Below are 27,943 nucleotides of genomic sequence, written 5' to 3' on the forward strand. Positions count from 1 at the left end.
ATTTTGCACACAGTCTGTCATCCCAGATAAAGTGAGAGGGAGAGAGAAGGGAGAGGGGGAACAAGGTGACACTACAAGCAACAAGAGTGTGGATAATGGAAAACTAAAACTGAACACCGTCCTTTCTTTCCTTCTGTCTTCGTCTTGCTTTCTTTTCTGCTCTGCACCAGTGGTTTGTATGCTAGTCAGGGGATTTGAACAGTGTGTATTTGGGTGTGTGTGTGTGTGTGTGTGTGTGTGTGTGAGAGAGAGAGAGAGAGAGAGAGAGAGAGAGAGAGAGAGTGACCAGCAAACCAGCGGGTGCATCTTTTTAAAGTTTTGATGAGAAGGTCAGCTCTGGTTTTCTGACACGCAGATGGGACCATGGACAACCCAAAACAACCCTTAAACATCTTAGTCAATCCTGAGATAAATCACAATGATTCAGCTATTTGATATCAAAGGATCAATAACTGGGTTTAGAGGAGGCTAATATTCTGTTAACACTCTGAGTGATAGCCTGATCAGAGTAAAAGGCCTCATTTAGGCCTTGTATCAAAATGCGATCTGCATCTGGATGTGCACCCCAGATAATGAACAATCTAGTCACACCAACAGATTTACACCCACTATTAGTGAGCATTTATAAACATCCCTATGCTCTGCATTCTGCCCACGTTGTCACTTGGATCACATTTTCCATTTGCAATAACTCTACTTAATCCAACTCTAAATCCTTGTATTGTTGTGTATAGGTGTTTTGTATACCCTGGATTAAGCTGCTCCTTTTCTATAGAGGGAGTCCTCTTAATGCAGAGTTTATAAATCCATTAACAATCTGAAGTCTAAAAGCTGTGTTAAATTGAGACAAAACACAATTAAGGTTGTTTTCTAAAGCAAGATTAGCCGATTTTCTCAATTTGAAAATTATCTGTCTTAATGGAATTTTATTGAACAAGTGCATGGTTACAAACATCTTGGCATCTGGCTCGGTAACAAACTCACTTTTAAACCTCACATTAAAGCACTGGCTGATTGAAACTTTTGAAGGTTTATTTTCTCAGAAAAAAAGATGGCGATTCTGCTGATTGCACAAACTTGCAACCTTGCTATCATTCCTAGTATATGGCGATTATCTGTATTCAAAAATATGCTACTCTTAAAAGCTTTCAATGCAGCCTAACTAAGCTGTTAGATTCATAACTAGTGGCTGTAATAGTACACACCACTGCACTGTTCATCACAATAGGGGCTGGTCTGAAAGTACAGCATTGCTTGTTGTTTATTTGCACAGCTTTTCTAAATAGAAAAACCACCTTATCTCACTTCTGACATGCAGATCTGGAACTTATCAGACTTGCCCTGAAGACTTGCCTCTGCTCCAGGGTCTTAAAGTAAATACAGAGCTTGGGAAGCTTTTGTGCAGCGTTCCATCCTGCAGGAATAATTTACAACAGATCTTGGAGATAGATACTGTGGGTAGTTTCAGCAAACTCATTAGGACCTAATGAGTTATAACCGTGCAAGCTTTTAGTAAATCTGCATTACTTTTATGTTGTGACGATATTTTGTTACTTTCACTGTCTTTATCAATTTTAGGTTTTTATCTTCAAAAGAATTCCTGTTTCTCCGATTGGATTCATTGTTAATTTTTGTAAATGCACTGGGGTACTTTATTCTGATAGTCAAGTATATAGCTGAGGTGTAAATGGGGTCAAATTGAATCTTTTAGCCACTTAAATGGAAGGAGGGGGCTGTTGTTCCACTATCTGTTGAACTGTAAAACACTACAAGCTAACAGCCATTTCACGAGCAGAAACGTTCATGTTTAAACCAACATTCATCGATTTGTTTTGGTAACATGGGGCAGTGCAACAAGCTGTAAACACAACGTAATTAAATTATCGCTTTTTTAAAGCTAATAAGGCAAATGGACGTGTAATATTCACCTCCTCCTCTGAGCCCCAGTTTTTTTCTCCATAAACTCCCGAAGTAAATAACTGGCTCTTTACCTGCTAAATGCTGTACTCACCAGCTAGCTGCTAACTTTGTGCTGCAGTTATGAAGTCCTGGGCAGGAACGGTGCCGCTGGTTTATCAGAGCTTTATCATGGAAAACTGCTGCCTGAGCCTTGATACGACGATGATTGAGCGACATCTTTCACATTTTGCATGATCTTTTTATATAAAATGTATAGCAGCTTGAAGGATCAAACGGAGGTAGAAACTAGGTGATGTTTTTCAGAAATCCAGGCAAGTAAATGCAAACTGATCTGGTTGAAGATCTTGAGCAGATTAGCAGGCCACAGGCTTCAAATGTTCAAGAGCTCTCGGAGGTTGTTACTCTGTAAGGTAGCATCTGATAACTGTGTAATACAACACAGTACTTAATGAAGAAGAAGAAATATGGGAGAGATTTACCATGTGCAAGCAGAATGAATTGACATTAAATGACATTAAGCTACAGGTGGTGGGCGAGGCTTGGTGGTGTGAATAAGCTGAGACATCGACAAATTTTAACAACTCAAGTGTGAAATGTTCTTCTCAGGTCATCTGTCAGCAGATATTTTGCTTCTGTGTGTTGTCAGCAATGTAATGATGTATCTGTGTGTCTTTATAAGATGTCCTGGACAGCATGGCGAGGTTCAGCATTCAGGGAGTGTCCAACTACAGCATGCTGACTCTGTCCGACCATGAGAGGGTCCTGTATGTCGGAGCACGGGAGGCGTTGTTCGCCCTGGACCCCAACGATATTAGCAGACAGTTACGGCCACAGGTAAAACACACACACACACACACACACACACACACACACACACACACACACACCCATACATACACACAAACACACACACACACACACACACACACACACATACACACACACACAAACACACACACGCACACACTTTTAAAGGCTTTATTTTTCACCATTGACGGGTTATAAAATTTATAAAAGTTCAATATGGACAAGGAAGGATTTCAAAAGAAAACAATTATATCCACAACACTGCCTGACTGTCGCTGCAAACACCCACACATTCTTAAAGGCTTTTGTGGAAACGCAATGAATTAACACACACGAGATATAATATCATAGAGCTTCATGATGGACAGCTCGGGAACAAAAAGCATCCTCTCCTCCACACAGTCTGGTTACTGAGCATTCCAGAGATAAACACTAATTTCAAATACTTAATTTAAATACACCAAGTTTAATTCTGATATAAATTGTGACGTAATTATGATATGAAAGCTTTAAATATTACAAAGGTTCTGCTTGGATGAGCAGGAAAGGACAGAAAACAAAAAGCATAATCTCTGTCTGTGCCACACTTCATGGTTGCCCATTAAGTTACAGACTGACCTCATTTTATATTTCATTCTTTTTTCTTTTTTTTTTTTCGGCTCATTTTTCGACTCAAGGACATTTGAGAACACACACACACAAAGGGAAATTCTGGCAGATAATCAAAGAATCTAATAGTACAATAATAAAGTCAACTGAGTCATAGTTGTTGGGTCTTTTATTGGTCTAGCTTTCTTATTTTGGCTCAGCTAAGTAACTAGCTGAAAAGCCTTGTGCTCACTGTGTTACCCATCAGTCTTTTCACTTAAGCTAGCTAGCCAAAATTAAATAGCTTAACAAGGGTTAAAGCCTTATATCTCTTTTCATACTCCATTTTAATTATTTACCTAAGAATATCATTTATTGATGTACTCAGTTATATTTCCAGACTTGTCAACTTTACTGAATTTTGTCATTTTTTGGCTCCGTATATGAAATCTTTCAACTAAGGTAAACCCTGTAAATCAGCAAAGACTGATGTTGTCTCTGAGTTACTGTCACAAATAAACTTATACCTCTTATGATATGCTGATTACTTGTTAATCAGGAAAGAGATTTTTACAATATCATTATATATATTTTGGAATCAGTTCAGTTGCTTTCTGACATTTTGCCAGGTTATTACTTGGAGGTTATTTATGTTATTTGGTGCTAAAAGCCTCCAACAGTAATAGTGTGCGTAAGCTGCCAAATATTGAGATCATAATATGTGCAGCTATTGGCTCCAATATTTCACTTCCATCAGCACAAGCATAACCACTGTGAATGTGTGGGAGTACACAGGCACTCACACACATACTCTACACTTGTGCAGGCTTTGGCCCGGTTTCTCAGAATTTATGATGCACTTATTCAATGTCTTTTATTGTCCTTGTTTTAATTTGTGGATCTTGTTTTTCTGTGAAGCACTTTGGAGCAAAACTGTTTGTTAAAAGAGCTATATAAATACCCTTGACCTGATACGCGTACACGTACAGAGATGCTGAAGCCTCCATCTGGTTTTGCCTTGTTCCCTCAGTAATTGGTCCACATTGCAATCAATACAATTACAGGTGTCCAATGAAAGTGTAGTGAGCAGCCTTCAGCGGTTTGGGGATTGTTATCTGATTTACCGCTGAAATGAGCAGTTATTAGATACACACACACACACACTCACACACAGACTCATACACAGACATAGGCTGTTTGAGTGAGGGTTATGAGACTTACAGTAATGATAAGACCACCTGTTGTCCGCCTCCAGTGTGCACTGTAGAGGGATGGAGCCAACACAGAAGAATGATTGAGCAAGGACAGGGGAATAGTCCATCCCCTCTGTCACCATCTGCCCATCACTCTCTCACCCCTCCTCCTCCTTCCTTCCTTTAACAGCTTCTTTCTTTATTTCTTTGCTGCTGCCCTCCTCACTGTCTTTCTTCATTACGTTCTTGTCTGTCTTTCTTCCCTAGATATTTTTTAGGGATGTTTCTTTGCCAGGATTTATACTTTTTGGAGACAAACAGCTCCCATTTGTGTCTAAAGTGCTTTCTTCTACATAATTTAGTTATGTTCTTTCCCATGATGGTTGGTGATTGTTCCGTTATTTCATTTATTAATTTTGTTCAGTCATTCCATGTGGCAACTCAGACACCACTGAAACAATTTTGACAAAATCTGCAACATAAGTGCACTCTTTTACCTTGTTCCAGCATCATACAGTACAAAATGTTTCAATAATTCTAAATGACATGACATTTGGTTCACCTATCCTTGCATCTGTCAACAAATGATATTACATTTTCAGCCAGCACTTTGACTTACTTGAGAACAAGTGTTCAGTTTAAGGTCTTTTTTTATTCATCTGCTACTGGCGAATGATGCAGTGTGAGATAAAACATCAGAGATTAGCATGTGCCTTTCAAAAATGCTTAAAACCAAGTGGCCATGTAATAGCGCTGAGTTCCTTCCCAAAATAAATGTTTTCCACTTCATTTTCAGCGGTTGAAATCTTTTCACTACCTATGTAAGATACTTTTAGTAACCGTTTTTACCTTCTACAATATATTTGTCACACAAAGACTGTAAGATAAAGACACTAATGTGAAGAGAGTTGGAAAATTTTCCTTCGGGCTGTTTCATATTATTAGTTCCATGTGTTAATGTGAAGTAGAGGAGATTTATTTTGGCAGATGTGTCTTTGTTGGATGGTTGTCATTAACAATGAGAGCTACTACTTATTGTTGCCTTACTACTGCCTGATATTTTTTGTAAAACACCTGATCTGTGTGGAGCAAATGAGGACTCGACTTTCTTGGATTGTATAATAAAGTTGCGAGTGACTAGTGGCACATAAGAATCCCTTGGGAACAAATTAGAAGTAACAATAAACTGCTGGTGTTGCTATGCTCGATTTTATCCGCTCTTTCTTTCAAAGCCAAAGTCCATCAGTTAAAACCACCGATCATATTACCTACAGGTAATATTTCACAGTCACTGATCACAGTCACGATTAATTCAGTTATTAAATCTTAACCATTACAACGCCATCATCTCTCCAGTGAACATAGGAACTTTCTGAAAATGAAATGTGGATATTCAGTGCACAATAGTTGGGAGAAGTATGGTGAATAATTTTTTATGTGACTTGCCAGTAAAATATTATTATATTAGACAGAAACTGTAACAGAATTCTAGCTTAGCTGAAAAGATATGTATTGTATCTGGAAATCTTTTTATGCTTGTATGTTGAATGAATTTTTATAAATATTGGATCACGCTCAAGTTAGTTTTCATGATAAACCAGGTGTGTCGTTTTTTCAATTAAAGGCCATTAAAAGTAGTAGTATTATTATACTATATAATAGTAAGTGTTATTCAATTTTATGACTAATGGTATGCGGCAGTAATCCATTGTTTCATCGCTGTTGGTTTAAATCCAGTCAAGTAAATCAGAGTTTAATTCTGAAATTACATCAGCTCTCAGCCCGTAATGGCCAGTGTAATTATTTTTAATGGTGTGGAAACACATCAGTAAACACAGTTCATATTTTAGACCTCTGTCAATAGAGCAAAGTTCAGACTTGTGTCACACAGTCATTAAAAAGGCAGTAAAAGGCAGTATGGACAGAATATGCACCTTCCCTTTTTGTTTGGTTCTCTCTTGCTTGCTTCAGCAGAGTCCTACCTTTTGTGGGCGCTTTTGTGCAGGACAGAAGTCTGTAGCTGGAGTTGTACTTTCTACGAGTGCATTATGGTACACTTTCTCGCCAGCCTGTTTTTGATCCTACAAACAAAAGTGCAATCATTAGGGAGTTTTGCTGCAGCAGGGACCTCACAGTTTCCTACCTACCAATAACAATGTGTTTGATGGGTCTTGATGGGTAGCTCAGAATCACCATTACCAGGGAATGAACCTGGGTCTCTGCAGTAGTGCTTTATCCCTGCACCACCTGGGCAGCTCATTCCTTGGACTATTTTTTCCCACTTTTTTTTCTGTATCTTTAATCCAGGGTAAACTGGTATACCTTTGTACTCCAGTCTTTCAGAAACTACTTAGTAACTATTTGGTGGATCAAAAAGTATGCATCTGCTCTCATGTGGCCCATTATTTTCCCTGTTATAGTGATACTGTTATAAATTTATATTTTTCAGGACCAAAATATAATGGTGAAGGGTACTTTCTATGAATCTGTGGTTGTTGCTATAGTTACAGCTACTGGTGGTCAAGAGTGCAGTCTATTGGCCAACTTAAGCAAAATAGCAGCAAGGAAAGTGTGAAATTTTTTGCCATGATCTGTCTCTAAGATCACCCTATTAGAAAGAAATGAGATGATTTCATGGACAGGTCTATTTACTGTGTGCATCATTTTTCTGGTCTCCGTCAACAAATGAAAATGATATACTGATACATAATAGACTTGTGGAATGTATTATTTATGGGCCAGAGGCAGACATCATCTTACCTGGAGACATCACATCTGTCTCTATCTGTTCTCCAGATCGACTGGCCGGCTCCGCAGGATAAGAAGAGAGAGTGTGTTGCCAAGGGGAAGAACAACCAGGTAATGTGGATTTTAGCTTTGGTTACCTGCCTTGCTCAAGGGCACAGGTAAGTAGATTTTAAGACAGTAGTTTATTAGAGCAGCATTAATCACTTTATTTTACTCAATTACATTTATTAAGTCAGTCTGTGGTTTGAAACTGGAAACCTTCCAGTCATTACATTAGTACACAGTGAAGTGCATCTTCCAGACAGGATTAGCATCAGCAACTTTTAAAGTGTTTTGTCTTGAACAACAAAAATTATATGAAAGTCTTTCTCCAAAAAGGGTCGAATATGTGATAAAGAGTTAAATAACCGATGGTGTACAAAAGATGTCTACAGTCAGAGAAGCAGTCTTCAATCAGATTAAAAAAATGTGACAAATCTTGTCATGATTTTCCACCTTTGCGAAATATTTTATAATGATATTCAATGGAGAAGTAACTCTTTGTAATTCAGCCTGAAGTCATACACAGAGAGTGAATTGGCCACAGGTCCATACTTTAGTCTAAGCAAGAGCCTCTCACTGCTTAGGCTGCATAATGTACACTTGCAAGAAGCTTCTTTAAATATTTTATAGAAGTGGAGCTAAAACTTATCTCAATGCACTTTTGATGTGGCTTTAAACAGAAAGGGGAAAGAGCTCACTGGCGCCCAGTAACAGCAACACTACTTTAACTAAAAATTACTCCAACTGAAGTAAAAAAATACATTTCAAGAAATTAGTCCAACTGGAGCTTTAAAAATACCCCATTGCCTTTAAATAGTCATCAAAAGGCAATGCATATTCAAACTTCACCTTCAGAAAATTAGCAGTTTTCCTGTTTTGGTGCAATTCTTAAAATCATGCACGATAGGCTGTGATCAGGATGGTTGTACAGGATATTTATTTAAAGCAAAAGTAAATTTATTTTGTACATCCACTTTAGTTTTTATAACTAAAATATCTGTGAATGCTTACATTCATATGGTAACAAGAATTAACTTAATGCGCAAGAATGACCATATGGTGTTTACGAAAATGCCCATCATTATACAGTATTTAATGGTTAGTCCTTTTATGTAATGTTGTAGTTGTGGGCTTGAAAGAGGCCCATCTGCCAGACACATTGCATCCTGATTATCCCCAGTGATTGCAGGAGCTGCAAAAATTAATTTTGAAAAAATCATCTTGCTTGTATTACAGCCGTGAGATACAGATATGCTTTTGCTGCTTCAATGGCAACATCAACTGGATGCACTGAATTATTTATTCCTCTAGTACACATCATGTGTGAGCATCTGTTTCCAATTCCATTCAAAGAGCTTTGTTGTTCATCACAGTGCAGGCATTAAAGGGCATTTTTCATAAAACAGTGCATATATTATACTGTTAATGACTTACATATCCGTTGAATGGAAAAAATCTGTTGCTTCTTTTTGTTTAGTTTCAATGTTACTGAGATAATGTGGTTGTATCACTACCTCATCTATTAAGTGATGTCCTCAATAGCACACTGACCACTTGCATAACAGTGTTTGGGTTCACTGACATCCTAAATCCCGAAACAAGCGAGAATAAAATGTACTTTTTGGAGGTCGCCGATGTCCAGTGTTTCCAAGTTTACCCATTTGTGCTGCTGAAAATAAAAATGACTGATGCTTCTGTTTGCACAGCCAAAAGATCTTTAAAGTCGACTGACTGGCCGATTGGTTTCACACATTTTAATAAAAGTATATTATCAGCAAACATTATCTAGTTTCAAGGTTGTGGAGGTATTTCAGGTGAATGAGCATTTAAAAGAAGTCACATTGAAGCATTAAAGTAAAACTAATTCTCAGAGGATGTGTTACCGTACTGAGTGGACCTTTACAAAGGACAGAACAGCACTGGGGAGATTTGCATACAGCATTCTAACAATTCCTCCTCTCTCCCTCACAGACCGAGTGCTTCAACTACATCCGATTCCTGCAGAGCTACAACCACACGCACCTCTACACCTGCGGCACTTACGCCTTCCAGCCCAAATGCACCTACGTGGTAAGTATGCGCACGCGCGTGCATGTTTGTGTGTGTGTATGTGTGTAGTATGTGTCTTTCCCTAGATAGTGATTCATAATGAGCCAGTGCTGACAGGTGTCAACTTAAGATGTCTGCCATCTGACCCGAGGCTAAGAACGCCGCATGAAAAATAAGAATAAATTCAATGGGAAAAGGTATCTTACACTGTGTTAGCTGAATGTGTGAATTGTGTGCATACTGTATATGTGACAATGATGCGATAGAACATAATGGCGAAGGGTGAAGCTATGGTCCTTGTAATGGACAGACGGAGCTTGCAGCTGTGTCATATGGGTCATAATACATACTGACCACAAACCACCTGGGCTCCTCATTTTGTGTATGTGTGCGCTTGCAGAATGCAGATTATTTTACCCTCAACCCTGCAGCCTTGGAAGATGGGAAGGGAAAATGCCCATACGACCCTGCCAAAGGACACACTGGCCTGATAGTGGGTAAGTATGCATGTATTCATATGTACAGGTATGTGTTAGTGTGACCACAATGCACATACACAGCTTTACATGCATACGTGTTGAAGACAGAAAATACAACCTTTTTATAGTATAAGTAAACATAAAACATGTTTCTGAGCATGTTCAATTATCATTAAACGATCATTTCACCACTTAAAGAAGGACTAGTCCTTAGTTGGAAATCCATTGACATTCATGTCAACACCAAACACACAGTCAGCCCCTGTTTTTCCATCTCAGCAGTCTTTATATTGAAGTGAACAGCCCCATGTTTTTACAGCTCTAGCAGAAGCATAAAATGTCCATCAAATCTCCACAAACTGCTCCTGCAGCATTTCCCATCTGTTTTGTAGCCATACAATTGCACTGAGAGTCCAGAAGTCTAATTTAACTTTGCATGCTGCATTCACTTCACTGCATTCACTGTGGACAGATTCACTGAATCTACAGGCACCAATTCTCCATTCTTTTTTGTGTCTCCCTGCTGAACCGCTGACCTTCTTTCAATGTAAGCCTGTACAATCGTGGTTGAAAAGAACAGCATTAAACTAAAGCTTGTATTTTGTTGGTGCAGATAAGGAGCTGTACTCGGCAACACTTAACAACTTCCTGGGTACGGAACCAGTCATTCTGAGGAACCTGGGCCAACAGCACTACAGCATGAAGAGTGAATACTTGCCTGCCTGGCTCAATGGTAAGTGAAAAAAAGGACATGAGAAAGACAGAGAAAGCAGTGGTAGGCCTGCCAACAGAAAGAGAGAGAGAGGAATGGATGGAGAGAATAACACAATTCAATTTTAAATTTGCACCCAAAATTATATTCAGAAGAAAGTTGTAATTGATAGAAAAATATCTCTCTAATATATATATATTATATATAAATATAATTCAGTTCAGGTTTAAGATTTTTTTCTAAGAACTTGTGACACTGACAAATTACATATATATTCCAATAAAAGAAATCACATTAAGCTTCTTTTTTACAGAGTTTCATTTTTTTTAAAAGAGCCAGAAACATGCAAAAGAACAAGAGAAGAGAAATGAGTTGCAGGAAATGAAGCGCATGACTCTGCTACAGCCAAGGATCGTTATCTTTTTTTGGGGCGGGGGAAGTGAGCCACTTGGAGAGAAATGAAGGGGAGAGAAGAGGATGAAGTTGCAGCAGGAAAAATGGGTAATGAAAGAACAGGCATTAGGACTGGCGATGAAAAGATAGAGGGAGAGGTTAGGAGAATGGAGAGGAAGGAGGGAGGAACATATAGATGAGGCTGAGGTTTGGAGGTTTGATGTTTTAGTTTTTTTATACATGCTGATACAGAGATTTTATTAAGAACTAGACCTGCAATGAAGCCAGCCTCACTTTAATTTAAGCTGCTTCTGACGAGTCTAAAAGCATTTAATTGCCCTGGGTTGCAATTCTGTAGTGTCCCATGATGGCCTAAAATACTGCTGCAGAGGCTTTTATACCGAATAGAACTCCGTCTGAAGAAACAAAGTATCCTTGTAATTTATAAATAAATAAAAATACTTTTGCATAAAAACAATTGCATATGAAGCCCCCAGCGGCCTCAGTCCAAAAATGTCTGCATCTGCCTTTAAAAAGAAAACATCACTCTCAACCTAATGAGGAGTTGATATAGAAAAAAAATCTGAGACAGACGGGAGGGAGGACGTGAGAGGAAGTGAGAAACAGAAAATGGACCGCTAATAGGGAGCACTGGCGAGACAGTGAGCGAGAAATGACTGGAGGAGAGATGAGGTGAAGGAGAGAGTGATGATAGAAAATAGAATGGTGAGAAGGGGGTGGCAGGGAATGAAAGGGAGGCGTCAAACCTGTGTGTCTATATGTGTGTGGTTGGATTCAGTCCAAATGCACCTACAAGCTGAGACAGTCTATTTATTCAGTACTGGTGTATGTCTTTACTATTGTGTGTAAATACGGTACACTTTCTGACACTACTCTTCTGTGTGTGTTGTGTGTGTATGTGCAGAGCCGGACTTCGTGGGTTCAGCGCTGGTGAGGGAGAGCAGCGGCAGTAAAGAAGGGGACGATGACAAGATCTACTTCTTCTTCAGTGAGCGAGCGTTGGAGCTGGACTGTGACACAGAGGTCACCGTGGCCAGAGTGGCCCGCGTCTGCAAGGTAACACTTCAGTTGATAATCAGAACTGATCTCTGAGCACATTCAAGCACACAACTTTCTAGATAGCTCAACGGGAGCACTGTTGTTCACTTAAACCTAGGCACACAATTTCTCTAGAGGGCTGAAAAGATCGGTAATGTTCAGATTTTTTTTTTTTTTTTAAATAAATCTCCAGTATTCAATTGCAGACTGATTACCATTCACATTTTATCATTCTACTGAACTTCCAGACTGTATGCATCCATCTAATTATCAAGCAAATTAGAATTAACCTACTTCTTCTACCGTGGCATATGCAGGGCAAGGTGGTTTGTTGAAGACGACAGGAACTTGATGCTTTCTCTGCAAGTTCTGTATCAGACATGATCTGATACATGTAATATAAGAGATTTTCTATGAAACTACTTTGATCCACAACAACAACATGGGCAACGGAATCTGGGCTCAACACCAGTTTACTCGCAACGTGTTATGTGAAGACAATTACATTGACATGGATCTATTTGGTAACTAATTAGCTTAATTAATGGCCTTGTTAGGATAACTGATTAGGTTTGATATACCACAGTGATTATGGCCAGACATCAAAGGTGTTTGTTGTTATGAGAAGAGTCAGTCAGTGAGACTTGATAGACTTTCTTTTTATTTTGAATGATTTCAATGACTTTTTAGTTAACACAGCAAGGGATTAATGTCATGTTACAGTTTCTTCTGCAACCATATAATCTCAGTAACCTTTAAACTGAGCAAAATGGAGGCAGATTGTTAACAGGGGAGATGTGTTAAATTACACAGCCACAGCTTTAAAGCTATTTAAAGGTAAAGTGAATAACATTGATTAACTCCTTACAATGGCACCTGTCAATTAGGCAGCAAGTGAACAGTAGGTTCTTGAAGCTGATGTGTTGGAAGCAGGAAAAATGGGTAAGAGTAAAGATCTGAGCAACTTTAACAAAGGACAAATTGTGATGGCTAGGCGACTGGGTCAGAGCATCTCCAAAACGGCAGGTCATGTGGGGTGATCCCGGTATGCAGTGGTCGGTACATACCAAAAGTGGTCCAAGGAAGGAGAACCGCTGTGTTGAAGGCTGGCCCATGTGGTCCAATCCCACAGAAGAGCTACTGTAGCACGATTTACTGAAAACTTGATAGAAAGCTGTCAGAATACACAGTGCATCGCAGCTTGCTGTGCATGGGGCTACGTAGCCACAGACTGGTCAGTGTGCCCATGGGCACAACTGGACTATGGAGCAATTGAAGAAGGCGCCCCGGTGTGATGCCTACAATGGGCACATTTTCTTTTACATCATACACTATGGGAAGAAGGCAGGCCAGCTGAGGCAGTGTGATGCTCTGGGCAATGTTCTGCTGGGAAACCTTGGGTCCCGGTATTCATGTGGATGTTATTTTGACAGGTACCACCTACCTAAACATCGTTGCAGACCAAGTACACACATTCCTGGCAATGGTATTCCCTGATGGCAGTGGCCTCATTCAGCAGGATAATGCACCCTGCCACACTGCAAAAAAACAGATGACAAAGAGCTCAAGGTGTTGCCTTGGCCTCCAAGTTCCCCAGATCTCAATCCGATCGTGCACAAGACCACAGACCACCTTCAGAGGTCTTGTGGAGTCCATTCCTCCATGTTTCAGAGCTGTTTTGACGGCATGAGGAGGACCTACACAATATTAGGCGAGTGGTTTTAACGTTGTGGCTGATCGGTGATAATGCACTGTTTATGGGAAGTGCCCTTTAATGTTTGCACTGTGGGGGACAGTGGCTCAGGTGGGAGACCAGGTTGGCCAGTGATCCCTGGGTTGGTTGTTCAATCCCCAGCTAAACAACAACAGCAACTCTCAACTCAACAATAAAGCACTTTGAAACAGATGCTCACACTTCATGTGCATTAGAGCAATGAATAATAAAGGGCATCCTGCCGATATTGCAGGAGCAGCATAATGTCTATATCTCACTGCTTTAATATGAGCATTTGCATTTTTTAATTCCTTTTTTTTACAGCATGTGCAATCACAGAGGATTAAAAGAATGAGACATATCTGGCAAATGGGCCTCTTTTGAGCCAACAGAGTACTATATAAAGGGACTACTCATCAATACATATGCAACCTTTATTGTACAATAGAACAATATTAAATGCAGGATAAATAATAATATCTAATTGTAAAATAAAGATAGAATATGTATTGATGAGTCCGTTGATGAGTAGTCCCTTTATATAGTATTCTGTGGGCTCATTAGAGGCCCATTTGCTAGATATATTTCATTCTTACTATCCTCAGTGTGTTGGGGGGGTTTGTATGTTCACCCTGTGCCTGTGTGGATTTCCTCTGGGTGCTCCGGCTTCCTCCTACCACAGTCTGAAGACATGCAGGTTAATCGGCGACTCTAAATTGCCCACAGGCGCGAGTGTAAGCATGAATGGTTGTTTGTCTCTATGTATCAGCCCTGGGATAGACTGGCAGCCTTTACAGGGTGTACCCCGCCCCTTGCCCAGTGTCAGCTGGGATTGGCTCCAGACCCCCCGTAACCCTAAAAGGATAAGTGGTAGAGGCTAATGGATGGGTGGTTGGATGGATCCTGCTTTTCGGTGGTACCCTTGAAATGTCCAGAGCAGACACGTTGAAAAAGTTGGTGGGGGGGGGTGCTGTCAGCTGGCCCATCCCTAATGTATTTATTATACAGATACAAAGTACATAGAATGTATGTACAGAGGCATTCATGGGGTGAAGTAGAAGCTAAATGCAACATAAATATCAGCAGAGAAGACGTTCGAGTGATGCAGCACAGTTTAAGATCTCTGCCTGAACTGGCCAGCAGGGTTAACGCCATTCAAATTTTCAGGTGGAAACTTTGAGGACCCCCTCCAGGCCTGTTTTAAAACATATTTAAAAAATACTACCCTTTAATTGATAATGTGTCTGATATGGTTCGTCCATAAAAACATTTCATAACCTCATACAAAAGCCTTCAACCCACATCAGTTATTCTCTCTCATTGAAAAAAACTAAAATCTATGAATATGCAAATGTTTTTTATTTCAAAAGTTTAAGTGCTGGAAAAAAGATGTCTCTTACTTCACTAAAAAGTCCATTCTGAGTGTATGTGACCTACGGGTTTCAAGTTTCCACACCGCACTTGTATAAGTTGCATACAGGGCCATGAATCTCTTGTAAACTAATTAGGGATGTTACAAATTCGCTGAGATTGATGAAGGTGAGAACAGTCTACTAGTGCCAAACTCTGCAAAATGAAGCTTAAACGTCCAAGTAAAGTAACAATAAACTAAACATATCTTGAGTGGAGGGGCCCTTTTTGAATCCAAAAGAACTAATATATAATTGATCCATTTCAGCCATTGATAAGACCTCATATGTCCTCTCTTAGGGGGATTTGGGTGGTACCAGGACCCTGCAGAAGAAGTGGACCACCTTCCAGAAAGCCCGGCTGGAGTGCTCCCTCCCAGAACGTCATGTCTCCTTCAACAACCTGAGGGCTGTCTTCACACTGCCGGGGCAGGACTGGCGGGGAACCACCTTCTATGGCATTTTCCACGCCCAGTGGTGAGTTAGAGCAGTCTCAACACCAACAAAGACATGTAATAGAGACTGTAGCTTTAACTCAATGTCAGTATCAAAAATGTGAGTTAATTACTACATGTGCCATCTGTTGTCAGGGCGAGACACTGTATCACTTTTCCAATATGGTGGGATATATACTGGGATTTTTAATAAAATTAGGGGTCAGCCAGTCACTCTGATTTGATGCCTCTCGTTATGCACTTTATGTAATTAGGTATTTACTGTGTAATTGGGCTTCTTAGTAACATAGGCTTTTCACTGACACTAATGTGAGCTCTTTTCAGTGGATGCAACTCAAGTGTGCTTGAATATGTTTTATTGTTTGTTTTTTTATCAGTGATTTGATGTCGCATGTTGTTTCAGATGATAGGGAACCCATTTGCAATACAGAAACAGACTGATTAGGTTCGGTCTTCCGCTATAAAACGTAGAGAGGACAAAATTTCATATGAAGATTCAAAGCTCTTTAAAAACTTTCCTTACTAAATAGCTAGCTAAATTAGCTCAATTGATTCACGGTGTTTGACTCACTGGTCTGAGCAAACAATTTATTTACTCATCACTTGTAATGCCTTTCAATCTGAGTTATTACTATTACTCAAACTGACTAACTATTTTATTTCTTCCCGGGTCCAGAAACTCCTCAGGCTATTTTAGGACTACAGTAAATTACTTCTTTTGACTGATCAGGGAAAACAGACTGTTGCAGCCCACTGGTCTCGGTCATTTGTAGCTTGATAAAACCAATGTAGAGGGATAAAATAAACTTTTCCTTTGACGTGTTGACAGAGAGAACTAATTTTACGGGGCGGCTTGATAATTAAACTACAATATGGTAATTAGAAGGGTTGTCTACAGTAACTTAATTTTAATAATAGGGTTTGGCATTATTAGGGGTATAAAGATTGGCATTTGTCGGACCACAACGTAACAGTAATGTGTTAATGAGTTACTTGTCAATGCAGAAAAAGGCGTGAGGGCAGGAGGTTTTCTTTGGGAGGAAAGTTGGAGCCTTACTCTGTCTCCGGGCAATGCCCTTTGATGTGAGTCTTTTGTGTTCTTCAGTAAGATATCGTATCACAAAGTGAAGCAGCTTTGAACTTCAAGCTTTGATTCTTCATTCAGAGCTTCTACAGCTGCTGAAAAAAGAAGCCTAATCTTTTTTCTCTGTGTGACTCGCTGGGGATTCCTTAAAGCCCCCTGGCTTTGATAGAGATAACATTAAGATAATTGGACATTATGTAAATGATGACTTGGAGTTCAAGCCATAATCTGACTGAATAGGCGAGCTTTTTAACTTGCTAAGGCATCAGTGCTGTCCTTTGGTTTTGACATTCGCCCTATAAAACCTACTAGACTGCTGCACATTAACAGTACTGTTCCAGACTGGAAAAACACTTCCCACAGGACAAATCACATTATATGAATTAATGGACAGAAGCTTCTTTCCTGTTTACAGCTTTCAAAAAAACAGCCATTTTACAGTAGCAGTACACTCTGCATTTAAAGCTGAATTGGAGCAGTGTACCTCAATGAATGTACCAACAAAGAGCTGCAATAACACTGTAACTGTGGGACTTTGCTACTTCCTGAGTACTCGACATTCTGCTGAAGAGACAATCCAGAATGATAAATTATTTCTCATGTTTGAGGGTACAAAGCTTGGCTTATTCATAACTTTATGTCCTTGTATTTATATGTGAGTGACTTAGTTTTAGAGCTAAATAAAAAATTTTTAAAAAGATGTCTTCATTCCATTGAATGAGCATACAAATCCGATCTATTTGTGAGATTAGGAGTACAAGTACAATTTGATGTGTCTGGGTCATGTGTCAATAGCAAATTATAGTCCCACATGGGGTCTGAAATTGGGGAAAAAAATTAAGATTCCATACCCCTGACCTTACCATTAAATGAAACGTGTTTCCTCCACATCGACAACTGATATATTTCACTGGTCTATGAAGGAAGTGTATTACATGTGCATCAATTTGTACATCACTTCTGCTTCGCTGGAGAAAGGAAAGATGGCGATGTGTCGACACATCTGATCATCGCAGCTCGTTCAATAAAGAAAAGTTTAGGCTTAAGGGTTAATATGTACTTACTGCCATGTGAAATATTGTTTAAAAGCACATGTACTTGTCTTGAAGTTGTTAGCCTATTTTAAACATGTTAGTTTTTAGTTCATATTCCATGCTTTTGAAATACAATAGATATTTATATTTTCAGATATTCTGTTCTGTTTAGTTTATCTTAAATTCTTGCACGTTAGTCTAGCTGCTATTGAGAAGTCACGTTTTCCACAAGGGTATAACAGGTAATCTGTCTCTCAGTTTTTTATTGCCACATCACTAATTCCCCACCTTGCCAACATGTTTAAGGGGTGACGTGGATGTGTCAGCTGTGTGCCAGTACCTGATCAGTGATGTGAAGAAGGTGTTTGAAGGATCATACAAGGAGTACCGGGAGGCTTCTCAGAGATGGGGACGCTACACCGGTGCTGTCCCTGTTCCACAACCTGGATCGGTAAGAAACTGGGAACCCTGTACTGGCACATATGAGGTGTGATATTTGACAATGCAGATATTTCCAGATAACCTCAGGAAGCAAGAAAATAGGGTGTTCTTAAGCTAATAAAAAATGCATTATTACTTTTTTATAATGCAAGATTTTTTGTGCATCTGTTTTTTTCTATCTACGACTGCATCATGAAAGGAGGGATGAGTGGGCAGGAAAAGGATGGAAACACAATATGAGTGAGAGGGAGGGAAGTATGGGTGGCATAGGGCAACGATAGAAGTGAAAAGCAGCAAAAGCTGGCACGACACAAAAATCTAAGAACGTAATGAGAGGGGGTGTGATGACAGGCCGAGGTGAGAGCAAGAGCAAAAGAAAGATGGAGAAGAAGAGAGGAGGGGAGGGAGAGAGGGAGGGCAGTCATCTCTAAGCCAACTAACAATGCCAGCCTGTGCCAGCTGCAGCTAAGAAGTTTCCTCCTCTTCCTCTTTCTCCTTCTTGGCCCCTCTCACTCCTCCTCTCGTCCTTCGCTCCGTTCCTTTCCTTGCTTCATTTCCCTCCCCCGTCTCTCCATCCTCCTCTGTCTGTGCGGCAGTGTATAACTAACTCAGACAGGGAGAACGGCTACAACAGCTCTCTGCAGCTGCCCGATGCCACGCTCAACTTTGCCAAGAAACACCCGCTGATGGAGGACAAGGCTCTGGCTCGCCCCCTGCTGCTCACCAAGGGCGTCAACTTCACAAGGCTGGCAGTGGATCGGGTCAGCGCCCTGGACCAGCGGGCATACAACATGCTCTTCATCGGCACAGGTAAGAATTACATGAGGGCAAAAGCATTGGTATTTTTTTTATTGAAAAATATAAGCTGTCGATCAGCCAGGAAAAATTAATCAACATCCATCAACTTTATCCTCTTAATACTCATTCATATGTTTACCTAGAAAATTAACACAAACCCCTGTCTGTACCCGGTCATATTGGGTCATCTTTTACACATCTTTTGTAGTTTTTCAGTTATCATAGTTCAAGTTTCATGCTCTTTTCCGACCCTATCAAACTTAGAGTGCAGCGATGTCCCGTACTCTTCCTCTTCAGCTCTGGAGCTTACTGACAACTATGTACAGTGCACATTTTAAGATATTGTGACGTGTCCAGAGTGTTTGCACGTGCAACTTACAACAGGCCCGAGCACACTGAAATGTTCGCCAGAAAATGTAGCCTTTTCTATGTACATATCAAGTTGCTAGAGACAAAGCCTCTTATTAATAAGAGAATCCCACACTCTCCAGCCTCTACCTTTATAAATGACAGCGTTGAATCACACAGTATGTAAATACAGAAATTCAAACTTACGAACTAAGGTTAAAGCTGGTATGTTTTTGCTGGGTTGTTGTATTGTATTGCATTATACAGTATATGGTGTTCCCTTTATTCTGCCCAACTCCTGTAGTATGATGTTCTTTCAATGTGGCAGTTCAACAACATTCTAGGTACACAGTCTTTCTTCTAATTTCCCTACTCCCTCACTGTGGCTGAGTGTGCGTGTTTGTGTGGGTTGAGGGGAGTTGCACATGGCATGCGTTGAAGAGATGAGAGCTTACAGGCCATGGCAGCAGACAGGGACAGGTACTGGCATTAGGTAAGGTGGCACAAAACAACATGCCATCTGGCCAGACTTCAGCTGGGTTTCAATTAAGAGCTTGATTTGCATGCAGAGATCCATCTTCATGCATCAAAGGAAACATCTATGTATGCGCGACTTAATTAATGTCTCCAGTCAGTAGCCATCAGGCCCATACGCAGGTGTCCTGTTTTGGCATAGATCTGAAATCAGCCGGCCGTCCCAGAACCTTAATCCTGAAAAACACAGATCTGTCAGTGGAGTCCAGGGAATGTGAATTTGAATGCAGCCAATCTCATGAATGGAGAGAGACTCAGCTACTTACCATTCAGACCACTGCAGTGGCAGAGTGACTGTGGCAGCTGACAGTGCGACAACAGCGGACTCAGGGCTTCTCTGCTGGCAAGCAGAGAGGTCAACCCAGACACACCAACACACACACATAGGTAACACACTCACAAACTGATACACACACACACACACACACACACACACACACACACACACACACATACACACACAGATACACACACTCACAGTCCCTGAGCCAAGTGCAGTCATCCCCGCTTGTCGTGCTTCACAGCACAAACTCAACAGGGCCCTTGGCAGACGTGTGCTCATAGTGCCAATTGGGCTGCGGGGTTGATTAGCTATTAGCTGCAGCATAGCGACAGCTGATGTGAAAAAAGAGAGAGGGAACACTTGCCGAGACTGTTTTTCAGAAAAACCAGGCTACAGGACTGAGGGATTAGCCGACACTGGTCCCCGAAGCCACTAGAGGGGAGTGTGATGATATGCCTCCTGCTTGCTATGCCGTATTTCTGTGTGTGTGTGTGTGTGTGTGTGTGTGTGTGTGTGTGTGTGTGTGTGTGTGTGTGTGTGTGTGTGTGTTTGTGCGTGTGTTTGTACGTGTATTTCCTTCTCTCAAGCCTCCTGTTGGCTACAGGGTTGCTTTTTCTCATTATCTGTGACAGTCTCTTAATCGAGAGGACCACACAAGAAGCACATGTCAGCACGTAACACTATCCATAGATACACACACATGCACATCAAGGTCACCCCAACAGCTGTGCCTAAAACGCCTTCATCACAGGGAATCTAAACTTGTTGACAATGTCCTACATGAAAGGAACACAGGATCTCCTCTTCCTCCTCCCCCCACACACTGCTTCAAAAGTCTTCAAATGTCTCTGATATATTACTTTTACCCCAAGTCTTAAAAGGCCACTAACAGCATCTCGACTCTTTTAAATTCACCTTTAAATAGTTTCTCGCTGAGCTGGACTCAGTAATGCAGCTGTAAGTTCTGGCAGAAGAAGCTTCATTTTCCGTCTTTTTCAGTTGCAGAGAAGCATGAAATTTTAGCGCAGCTGTTTCACAATTTGAAGTTGACAAAATTCGCAGATAACTTAATGACACTGTGCATTTGTTATGATGTATGTTACATTTCCCTGCAGAGTGTTTTCTTGTCTTTAGTAGACCTTTTTCACAGCAGACATTTTTACATCATAGCAGGAAAAGCACAAGTGTAAATAATAACATTAGTTAAGACTAAGTAATGAGGGTGATTATGGCTAATGGCCATCGCAAGGTACAGCAGGAACCAACAGCAGCTGAGGTACACAGTCAGTATTAAAGCACAGTTTATGCTTTAATATTTAAATAAATTGTTATGGCATCAAAGGAGTGTGTTTGTATATCATAATATCTCATCATTAATATTTAAATGAACTTCTCTGCAGTCACAGGTGTGAGTTTGTGAATTTTTTAGTACATCATCAATATTTAAGTAAAATACTGTGCAGTCACAGGGGTTTGTTTACAGATCATAAATATTCAAATTGATTGGTCTGCTGTCATAGATGTATGGGTAAATTTATTATAGCATATCATTATTATTCAAATGAACTACTGTGCAATCACAGGTGTGTGTGTGTGTTTGTGTAGATAGTTTCTAATATCATATCAATGGTATTTAAATGAATTGCCTGGCTTTCAAAGGTGTGTGTTTTTTGAGCAGTTTGTATTGGGACTCAGCTGAGTGTTGAAGCTTTTTGTTTCTAAATATATGTTTTTATGCATGCCATGAAAAATTTCCCTGAAGGGATGAGGAAAGTCTATAATTGTACTGAGGCGAACGCGAGTTGAAAGTTTGAGCACGAGAGATGTGAGGTGAGCTGAGTCCTCTTTCCTTTTCCTCTCGGTGCTGCAGCGGAGGGCTGGCTGCAGAGGGTGGTGATCCTTGGCTCTGAGGCCCACGTGATAGAGGAGATCCAGCTGTTTGAGACAGCCCAGCCAGTGGATAGCCTGACCATCTCCCACTCCAAGGTAAGGAAACAGGGATGGGATGTCTCCTTCGTTGTTTACAGGAATGGGTTTTTGAAGGGCACTCCCGCATTTTTACACATTGAGAACAATTTACTAGTCATGGGTTGCTCTACCTGTGAAAACAGTTGCATAATGTCTCCCGTGGCCCTGGAGGAGCTCATCCAAGTCAAGAAGAATGGGGTTTGAAAGATGTGGGCGTTTACCACACAGACAGAGTCTAATGAAAAGATGCAATCCATCTTTTTAGGACCTTGACCCAAACTAGCAAAAGAAACATCAGGATATCTTGGCCTCTGCTGCATCAACTTTTGCCATTTTTTAAAAATCTGTTTCACGCGATTCCCTCAACTTTACGGAAGTGCTATACAAAAAGAAAGGGTGTGCTTGAAAAGAACTAGTTTGAACGTTTTGTCCAACCACATTGGAAAGGAAAAGTGTTTGTAGGTGTTAAAGATGTTAAACAATAGGAGATTGAGTGAAAAGCTGGAAGAGATGCAATAACTGTTGTAATATGGAGACACTTTTTGACAGTCTTTCCTAAAAGGCATTCAATTTTTTTATAAAATTGTAAAGTGGGCGTGATTGTCAAATTTTTGGTACCAGAAAGTATCAGACGTTGTTGGACGTAACCCCACTGTCAGAAAAGCCATCTGACACGCACTTCTGTTGGAGTATGGCAACACTTAAAGGCACTCCAGGATCCCTTTTAAACTCTTCACTTCAGTTGAGTTCTACATGGAGTCTTATGCTTTCAAGACAAAACGATGCAAGGCTAGTGTTGGCATTTCAGTTGAGACAGCACTGTCGGGATACAATTTTGTGAAGAACAACAACAGGCCAGATTCAGTACAACAAACCAAGGCAGAATCGATTTTAATACGAAGAAAGCAGCTCTTTTTCTATTATATGATCATTTTAGTTTGAGTTTTCAGCTGCTCCCAATCACTACAGTGAGGCATGTATATATTATCGCCATGAGCTCCTAAATGTAATGTCTTCTGTCTTTTTGAGAGATGGAGAAGCTTAATGGTATCCCAATTGTTGCACAAATGTCCTTTGTTGTTTTGGGAATCTCCTGCCTGGCAAGCACATCTGGACTGTCATTTGGACTTCCATTAACTCACTTTTCTGTTGTATCACTTGTTCACTGGTATTCGGTGGTATTTTTCTTTGTTGATCTGTTAATGCCAGACACTTACAATCATAGATTCATTGACCACGGACAGGCAGGCTGCACAGTGCCATTCTACGGATGTTTTTATCAACGCTGCCCTTTTTCAGATCAAGTGTCACCTCATGAATCCAAAACCTTCTCCACAATAACGGTAATTACAATCCTTCACCGCGGTGGGGAATTGAACCTCTGCTCCTGTTGTTTTCTCAATCTCCCGGCCCAGTCAGCTGAGCCTGTGTGTTGACACCGGCCGTGTCCCTGTGGCTCTACGATGGCATGTCTGCCGATCGATGCAGTCTTGACGGGGTATTCCCAGCCCAAAAGCCCACTGCTTATCTCATTAATGCTGGCTTAGCCGCGACCAGATATTTTATAACAGCTTTTGCGAAAAGAGCACAACCCAGATTGGATTGGAAGAGGGTCGGGGGAGTGAATGTTATTGTAATTGAGACTGATTATCCCATTATCTCCTCTAACCCCAAATTGAGTCTCTCTCTCTCTCTCTCTCTCTCTCTCTCTCTCTCTCTCTCTCCAACTCTCTCATTCTGTTTATCTTTCTTCTTTTTTTTTCTTCGTTTTTCATCTCTCTCTGGTTTCTGTCTCTGGATGGATGGCTGGATCTGTTCTTTGTATTCTTCCTTCTCACTTCTCCTCTCTCTGTTTCTCTCTAGAAGTACTTGTACATCGGCTCTCGTTCGGAAGTTCTCCAGCTGCCCTTGGCCAACTGCAGCCGCTATCAGTCTCAGCCAGACTGTCTGCTCGCCCGGGACCCCTACTGCGCTTGGGACAGTGAGGGTCGGGCCTGCGTCCGCATTGACCTCCACCGCGGGTGAGATGAGTACCTATGTGCACCTATGCATTCATACTATATACTAGATTCAAACCAGTAGAGGTTTTTGAGGCTGGGTTTTGATATTTTAACGGAAGCCTCAGACATATACCGTGTCTATTTTTACTAAAAGCCTGATATATCAGTCTTATTAAGTATGTGTAAAGGTTGTCTGTAAAAGACTACACACATACAAATACTGGTGCAGTTTTGTCTGTAGTACTCAGTTAGAAATATCCTTTAGTACTAGTGAGAGACCATTATTAATCTTCCGCTCTGCTTTCTGCCTTTTCCTCTCCAGGTCAACCTCCTCTCTGTCACAGGACCTCATGCTGGAAAGGTTCAGCTGGGGAAAAGCCAAGTTCGATAAGCCTGTTTCCATCCCTAGCCCTGGTGAGTATGTGGCCACTCTTCAGTAGTGGCTCCTTGTGGGAATTGACTGTCAGTACAGAAGCAAGTCGGTAGCAAAGAAAGAGAATGGACTTTAGCTGGACTTAGTGAATATATTTGGATTGAGCTGAATAAATTGAATTAAGCAGAATAGAGCTGGCTGCTGTACAATAAGAATTGGAATTATTATGGAAGACACTTAACTCCCGCTCCTGTCTACTCTTCCCTCCACCTCACCTGTCCCTCTGCAGATCACTCCCGTCTGAGGAACGTAACAGTGGTGGTGGGGTCTGACATGGTGCTGCCTTGCCAGCTGGTCTCCAACCTGGCTCAGCCCTGCTGGGTTCTCAACGACCGCGAGCTCCAGCTGGGAGACCCCGAGTCTGGAGGGCCTCGCTTTGACCGGACCCTCAAAGCCCTCGTCATCCCCGAAGCAGGCCAAATGCAAGCCGGCCGCTATATCTGCTACTCTGAGGAGCAGGGGGTCAAGTTTCAGACAGAGCGCTACCAGGTGGCCGTGGTAGCCAGCGCTCCAGTCTTCATGGAGGCCCGGGCTCCAGACAGCAGCATGGGGCTGTTCTGGGTTCTGGTCATCACCCTCGGAGCGGCGTGCCTGCTGCTCCTTGTAGCAGCTCTTTACCTGCGCAGGAGGCTGAAGCTGGCACTAGGAAAGGGAGCCGACATGAAGCCCCTTGAGAGTACCCTGGTGTACCCCATCACTCTGCCCAAGGAGCCACCCACCTTTGTGCCCAGCAAGATGCCCAGCGATGAGGACCGCTTCTGGGAAACAGGCGCCAACTACTACTACTCAGATGGCTCGCTGAAGATCGTTCCCGGTCACGCCCTGGGGCCCAGTAGCGTCAGCAGCACGGCGTCACCCAGCGCCATTCCCGGCCAGCCCATCCACTCCCCCAGCCGTCTCAGCCTTACCAACATCCGAGGCTCCGGTAGCAACGGCTACATCCGCCTGAACCTGAGCACAGCAGGGGAGGAGAGGGCTAGCGGTGCTGGCGCTGGGGGCGGTGGGCTGGGAGGCCTGGGCATGAGTGGGAACGACTACTCCAGCCCCTTCAAGGAAGAGCTGAGACGCACTCTGCAGCAGAGAAGCGTGCTGCCTGATGCGAACCCTGAGGAGTCGTCCGTCTAGGCCTGTCCTCCACCGAATCCATTCCCTGAGTTGGAAAAACAAAACAACCAACCTACCTCCCTCCTTTTGAGGATGCCTGCTCTCTCTCTCTTTCAATGACAAGCTGTCACTTCCCCATGCTCTCTCGCTCTGCCAATGCCTGTTTGGCTCACTGTAGACATTTATAGTACACAGCATGTTAAATATACACACTCATACACCGTGTTCGCCAACATGCACTCCTGTAATTATTGTGTTCTGGGCAACAGTGCCACTTGTGTAAATTGTGTATTTAAAAAGGCTGAACGCAGAGGAGACCAACCCAAGTATGGAAATCAAAGAAATGGTGTTTCATGTTTTTTGAAGGGCACATCTCTTTTACGTTGGATGGACCAAGTGAGGCTTTTAGCTCCAGTGCTGAAAGTTGACGAACAGCAAATGCAGCTGACTGGAAATATTGAACTTATTCTCTGTCCCTCTTTTCCTTTGAGACTTTTTCAGCTTACTGCACTTAAAAACTGGAAGCGCATCTTCCATTTTCGTATTTGTGAGCCAGGAGTGTGAGAGCGGTATAAAAACACTAATTATTCTCGAAGCAAGACGACAATCATGTCCCTATAGCAGGAGCTCTGCATGGGACAGAGAAGAGAGGTGAGAGAGTGAGAGACAAAGAGAGAGGAAATGAAATGGAAGATGGAGTGAATTGGAGTGAAAGGCGTAAGGGGGTTTTCAAATGAAGGACAATCTCTCAAGACTTTCTCTGCTCAATTTGTATTTTTTTCCCCACTTTGTATTTACCCTCGGAGAAAGCCCTTGATCCCTTCCACTCTAATTTGTTGTGAGGGTTTGAATTAAGACATTTCTTGTTGTTCTTTTCTTGTTCTTTTTCTATGTCTAAGGACCACAGCAGTGTTCAAACGGTTGTCAAGTGACTAATGGCTCCCCTCTTTGAATCACAATATGAGGGTAAGCACTTACATTCCATGTCAGCGCTGCACGGTGACCCTCAAACGCAAGTTCAAGTCCAAAATACTACAAGTGCACTCCACATTACATTTAAACAGTATATAACAGATATGTGTTTGGGTTGTGCTCTTTTGGACGTTTGCTCATCTCCTTAGTAAAGAAAAGGCTATAGCATTCAGCTCTTAGCAGCAGAACAAAAATTGCACATTCAATTCCAAATTGAAGTTGACGGGAAGACGTTAGGCATGGAGAATGTAGTTGAACCCTCACTGTTGCGACCGCTGTGGATGTCTCAATAAGTGCTTTATATCTTATGTGTTTGGTGAGGATGGTAACTTGCACTGCCAAGAAGGAAACTACCCTCCCACACACCCATTCAAACACAATCACAGTCCTATGAATGCCAACCATCCCGGACTGCAGTGTGGTTGTGACGCACCCTTAAACCCCATGAAACCCCTCCCTCTTACCGATGCCCAGAGACTGACCCAGGGCTACTGTGGACTCATAAAGAGGAAGAGCACTGTAAAACACACCGACACAAAAACAACACACACACAGTGTTTATGAAAGGAATGGACAGACAGACTGACTGATTGCTGCTGCGCTGAAAAACTACTGGCTCCAGGTGGGAAGCAGCCATGAACCAGTGACAGGTATTGTTCTACTTAATTAAATTCATGCAAACAGTTTTATGCAAAGTCCTAATCTTTAATGATTTCCAATTTATCTTCTTGGCTCTTAATGCTGCTCAGTGTAGTGTTATATTTAGTTTATTTATCTGGCTGTCCCTTTGCTCAACTTATCGCTAAAAGGAATAGTTCAACATGGGAAATACACTTCCGGTATTTGCTTTTTTGCTGAGAGTTTGATGAGAAGATCAATAGCATTGTCATATCTGTCCACTGAATATGAAGCCTCAGGATGGTCCAGTTAGCTTGACTAAAAACCAAAAGCAAAACAGCTAGCCTGACTCTTTCCAAAGGTAAAGAATCTCACTAAATAACCCATTTTATCATGTGTAAAAACAGCCAACAGGTTGCAGACTCCAGGAAGTCGTTGCTCCCAGCCAAGAAATTGTCCAGCACATAACCCCCATGTCAAACTGCAATTTGTTGTTTTGCACTTTGGTTTTTGTACAGAATAAAGAAACGAGAAATTATGTGTTAATTAGTGAGGTGTAGAGGTTTGTTTTACTTTAGACAGAGCCAGACTAGCTGTTTCCCCTGTTTATGCTAAGCTAAGCTAATCATCTCCTGGCTCCAGCTCTATATTTAGCAAAAAGACATGAGAGCTCTTCTCATCTGACATACTGCAAGAAAACAAATAGGCGCACTTCCCAAAATGTCAAACTTAATTTAAAAGATGAGACAATAAATCAT

General features: G+C 41.5%; 1 protein-coding gene across 3 annotated transcripts in view; it reads left to right on the forward strand.

Moving 5' to 3' along the window:
- The window catches only part of sema4c (sema domain, immunoglobulin domain (Ig), transmembrane domain (TM) and short cytoplasmic domain, (semaphorin) 4C), a 93,232-nt gene that overhangs the window by 62,992 nt on the left and 2,297 nt on the right, over positions 1–27,943 (forward strand). For all 3 annotated transcript variants that reach the window (XM_040155960.1, XM_040155962.1, XM_040155961.1), the window contains 13 exons: positions 2,600–2,754; positions 7,305–7,367; positions 9,270–9,368; positions 9,748–9,844; positions 10,440–10,559; positions 11,857–12,008; positions 15,415–15,590; positions 17,993–18,137; positions 18,724–18,937; positions 21,961–22,076; positions 23,922–24,079; positions 24,381–24,472; positions 24,721–27,217. In XM_040155960.1, coding sequence (XP_040011894.1) covers positions 2,600–2,754; positions 7,305–7,367; positions 9,270–9,368; positions 9,748–9,844; positions 10,440–10,559; positions 11,857–12,008; positions 15,415–15,590; positions 17,993–18,137; positions 18,724–18,937; positions 21,961–22,076; positions 23,922–24,079; positions 24,381–24,472; positions 24,721–25,616 — 2,483 coding nt within the window. In that variant the 3' untranslated portion in view covers positions 25,617–27,217. The remainder of the gene's footprint in view (positions 1–2,599; positions 2,755–7,304; positions 7,368–9,269; positions 9,369–9,747; positions 9,845–10,439; positions 10,560–11,856; positions 12,009–15,414; positions 15,591–17,992; positions 18,138–18,723; positions 18,938–21,960; positions 22,077–23,921; positions 24,080–24,380; positions 24,473–24,720; positions 27,218–27,943) is intronic.

The sequence above is a fragment of the Xiphias gladius genome, chromosome 19 (genome assembly GCF_016859285.1).
Source record: "Xiphias gladius isolate SHS-SW01 ecotype Sanya breed wild chromosome 19, ASM1685928v1, whole genome shotgun sequence".
NCBI lineage: Eukaryota > Metazoa > Chordata > Actinopteri > Istiophoriformes > Xiphiidae > Xiphias > Xiphias gladius.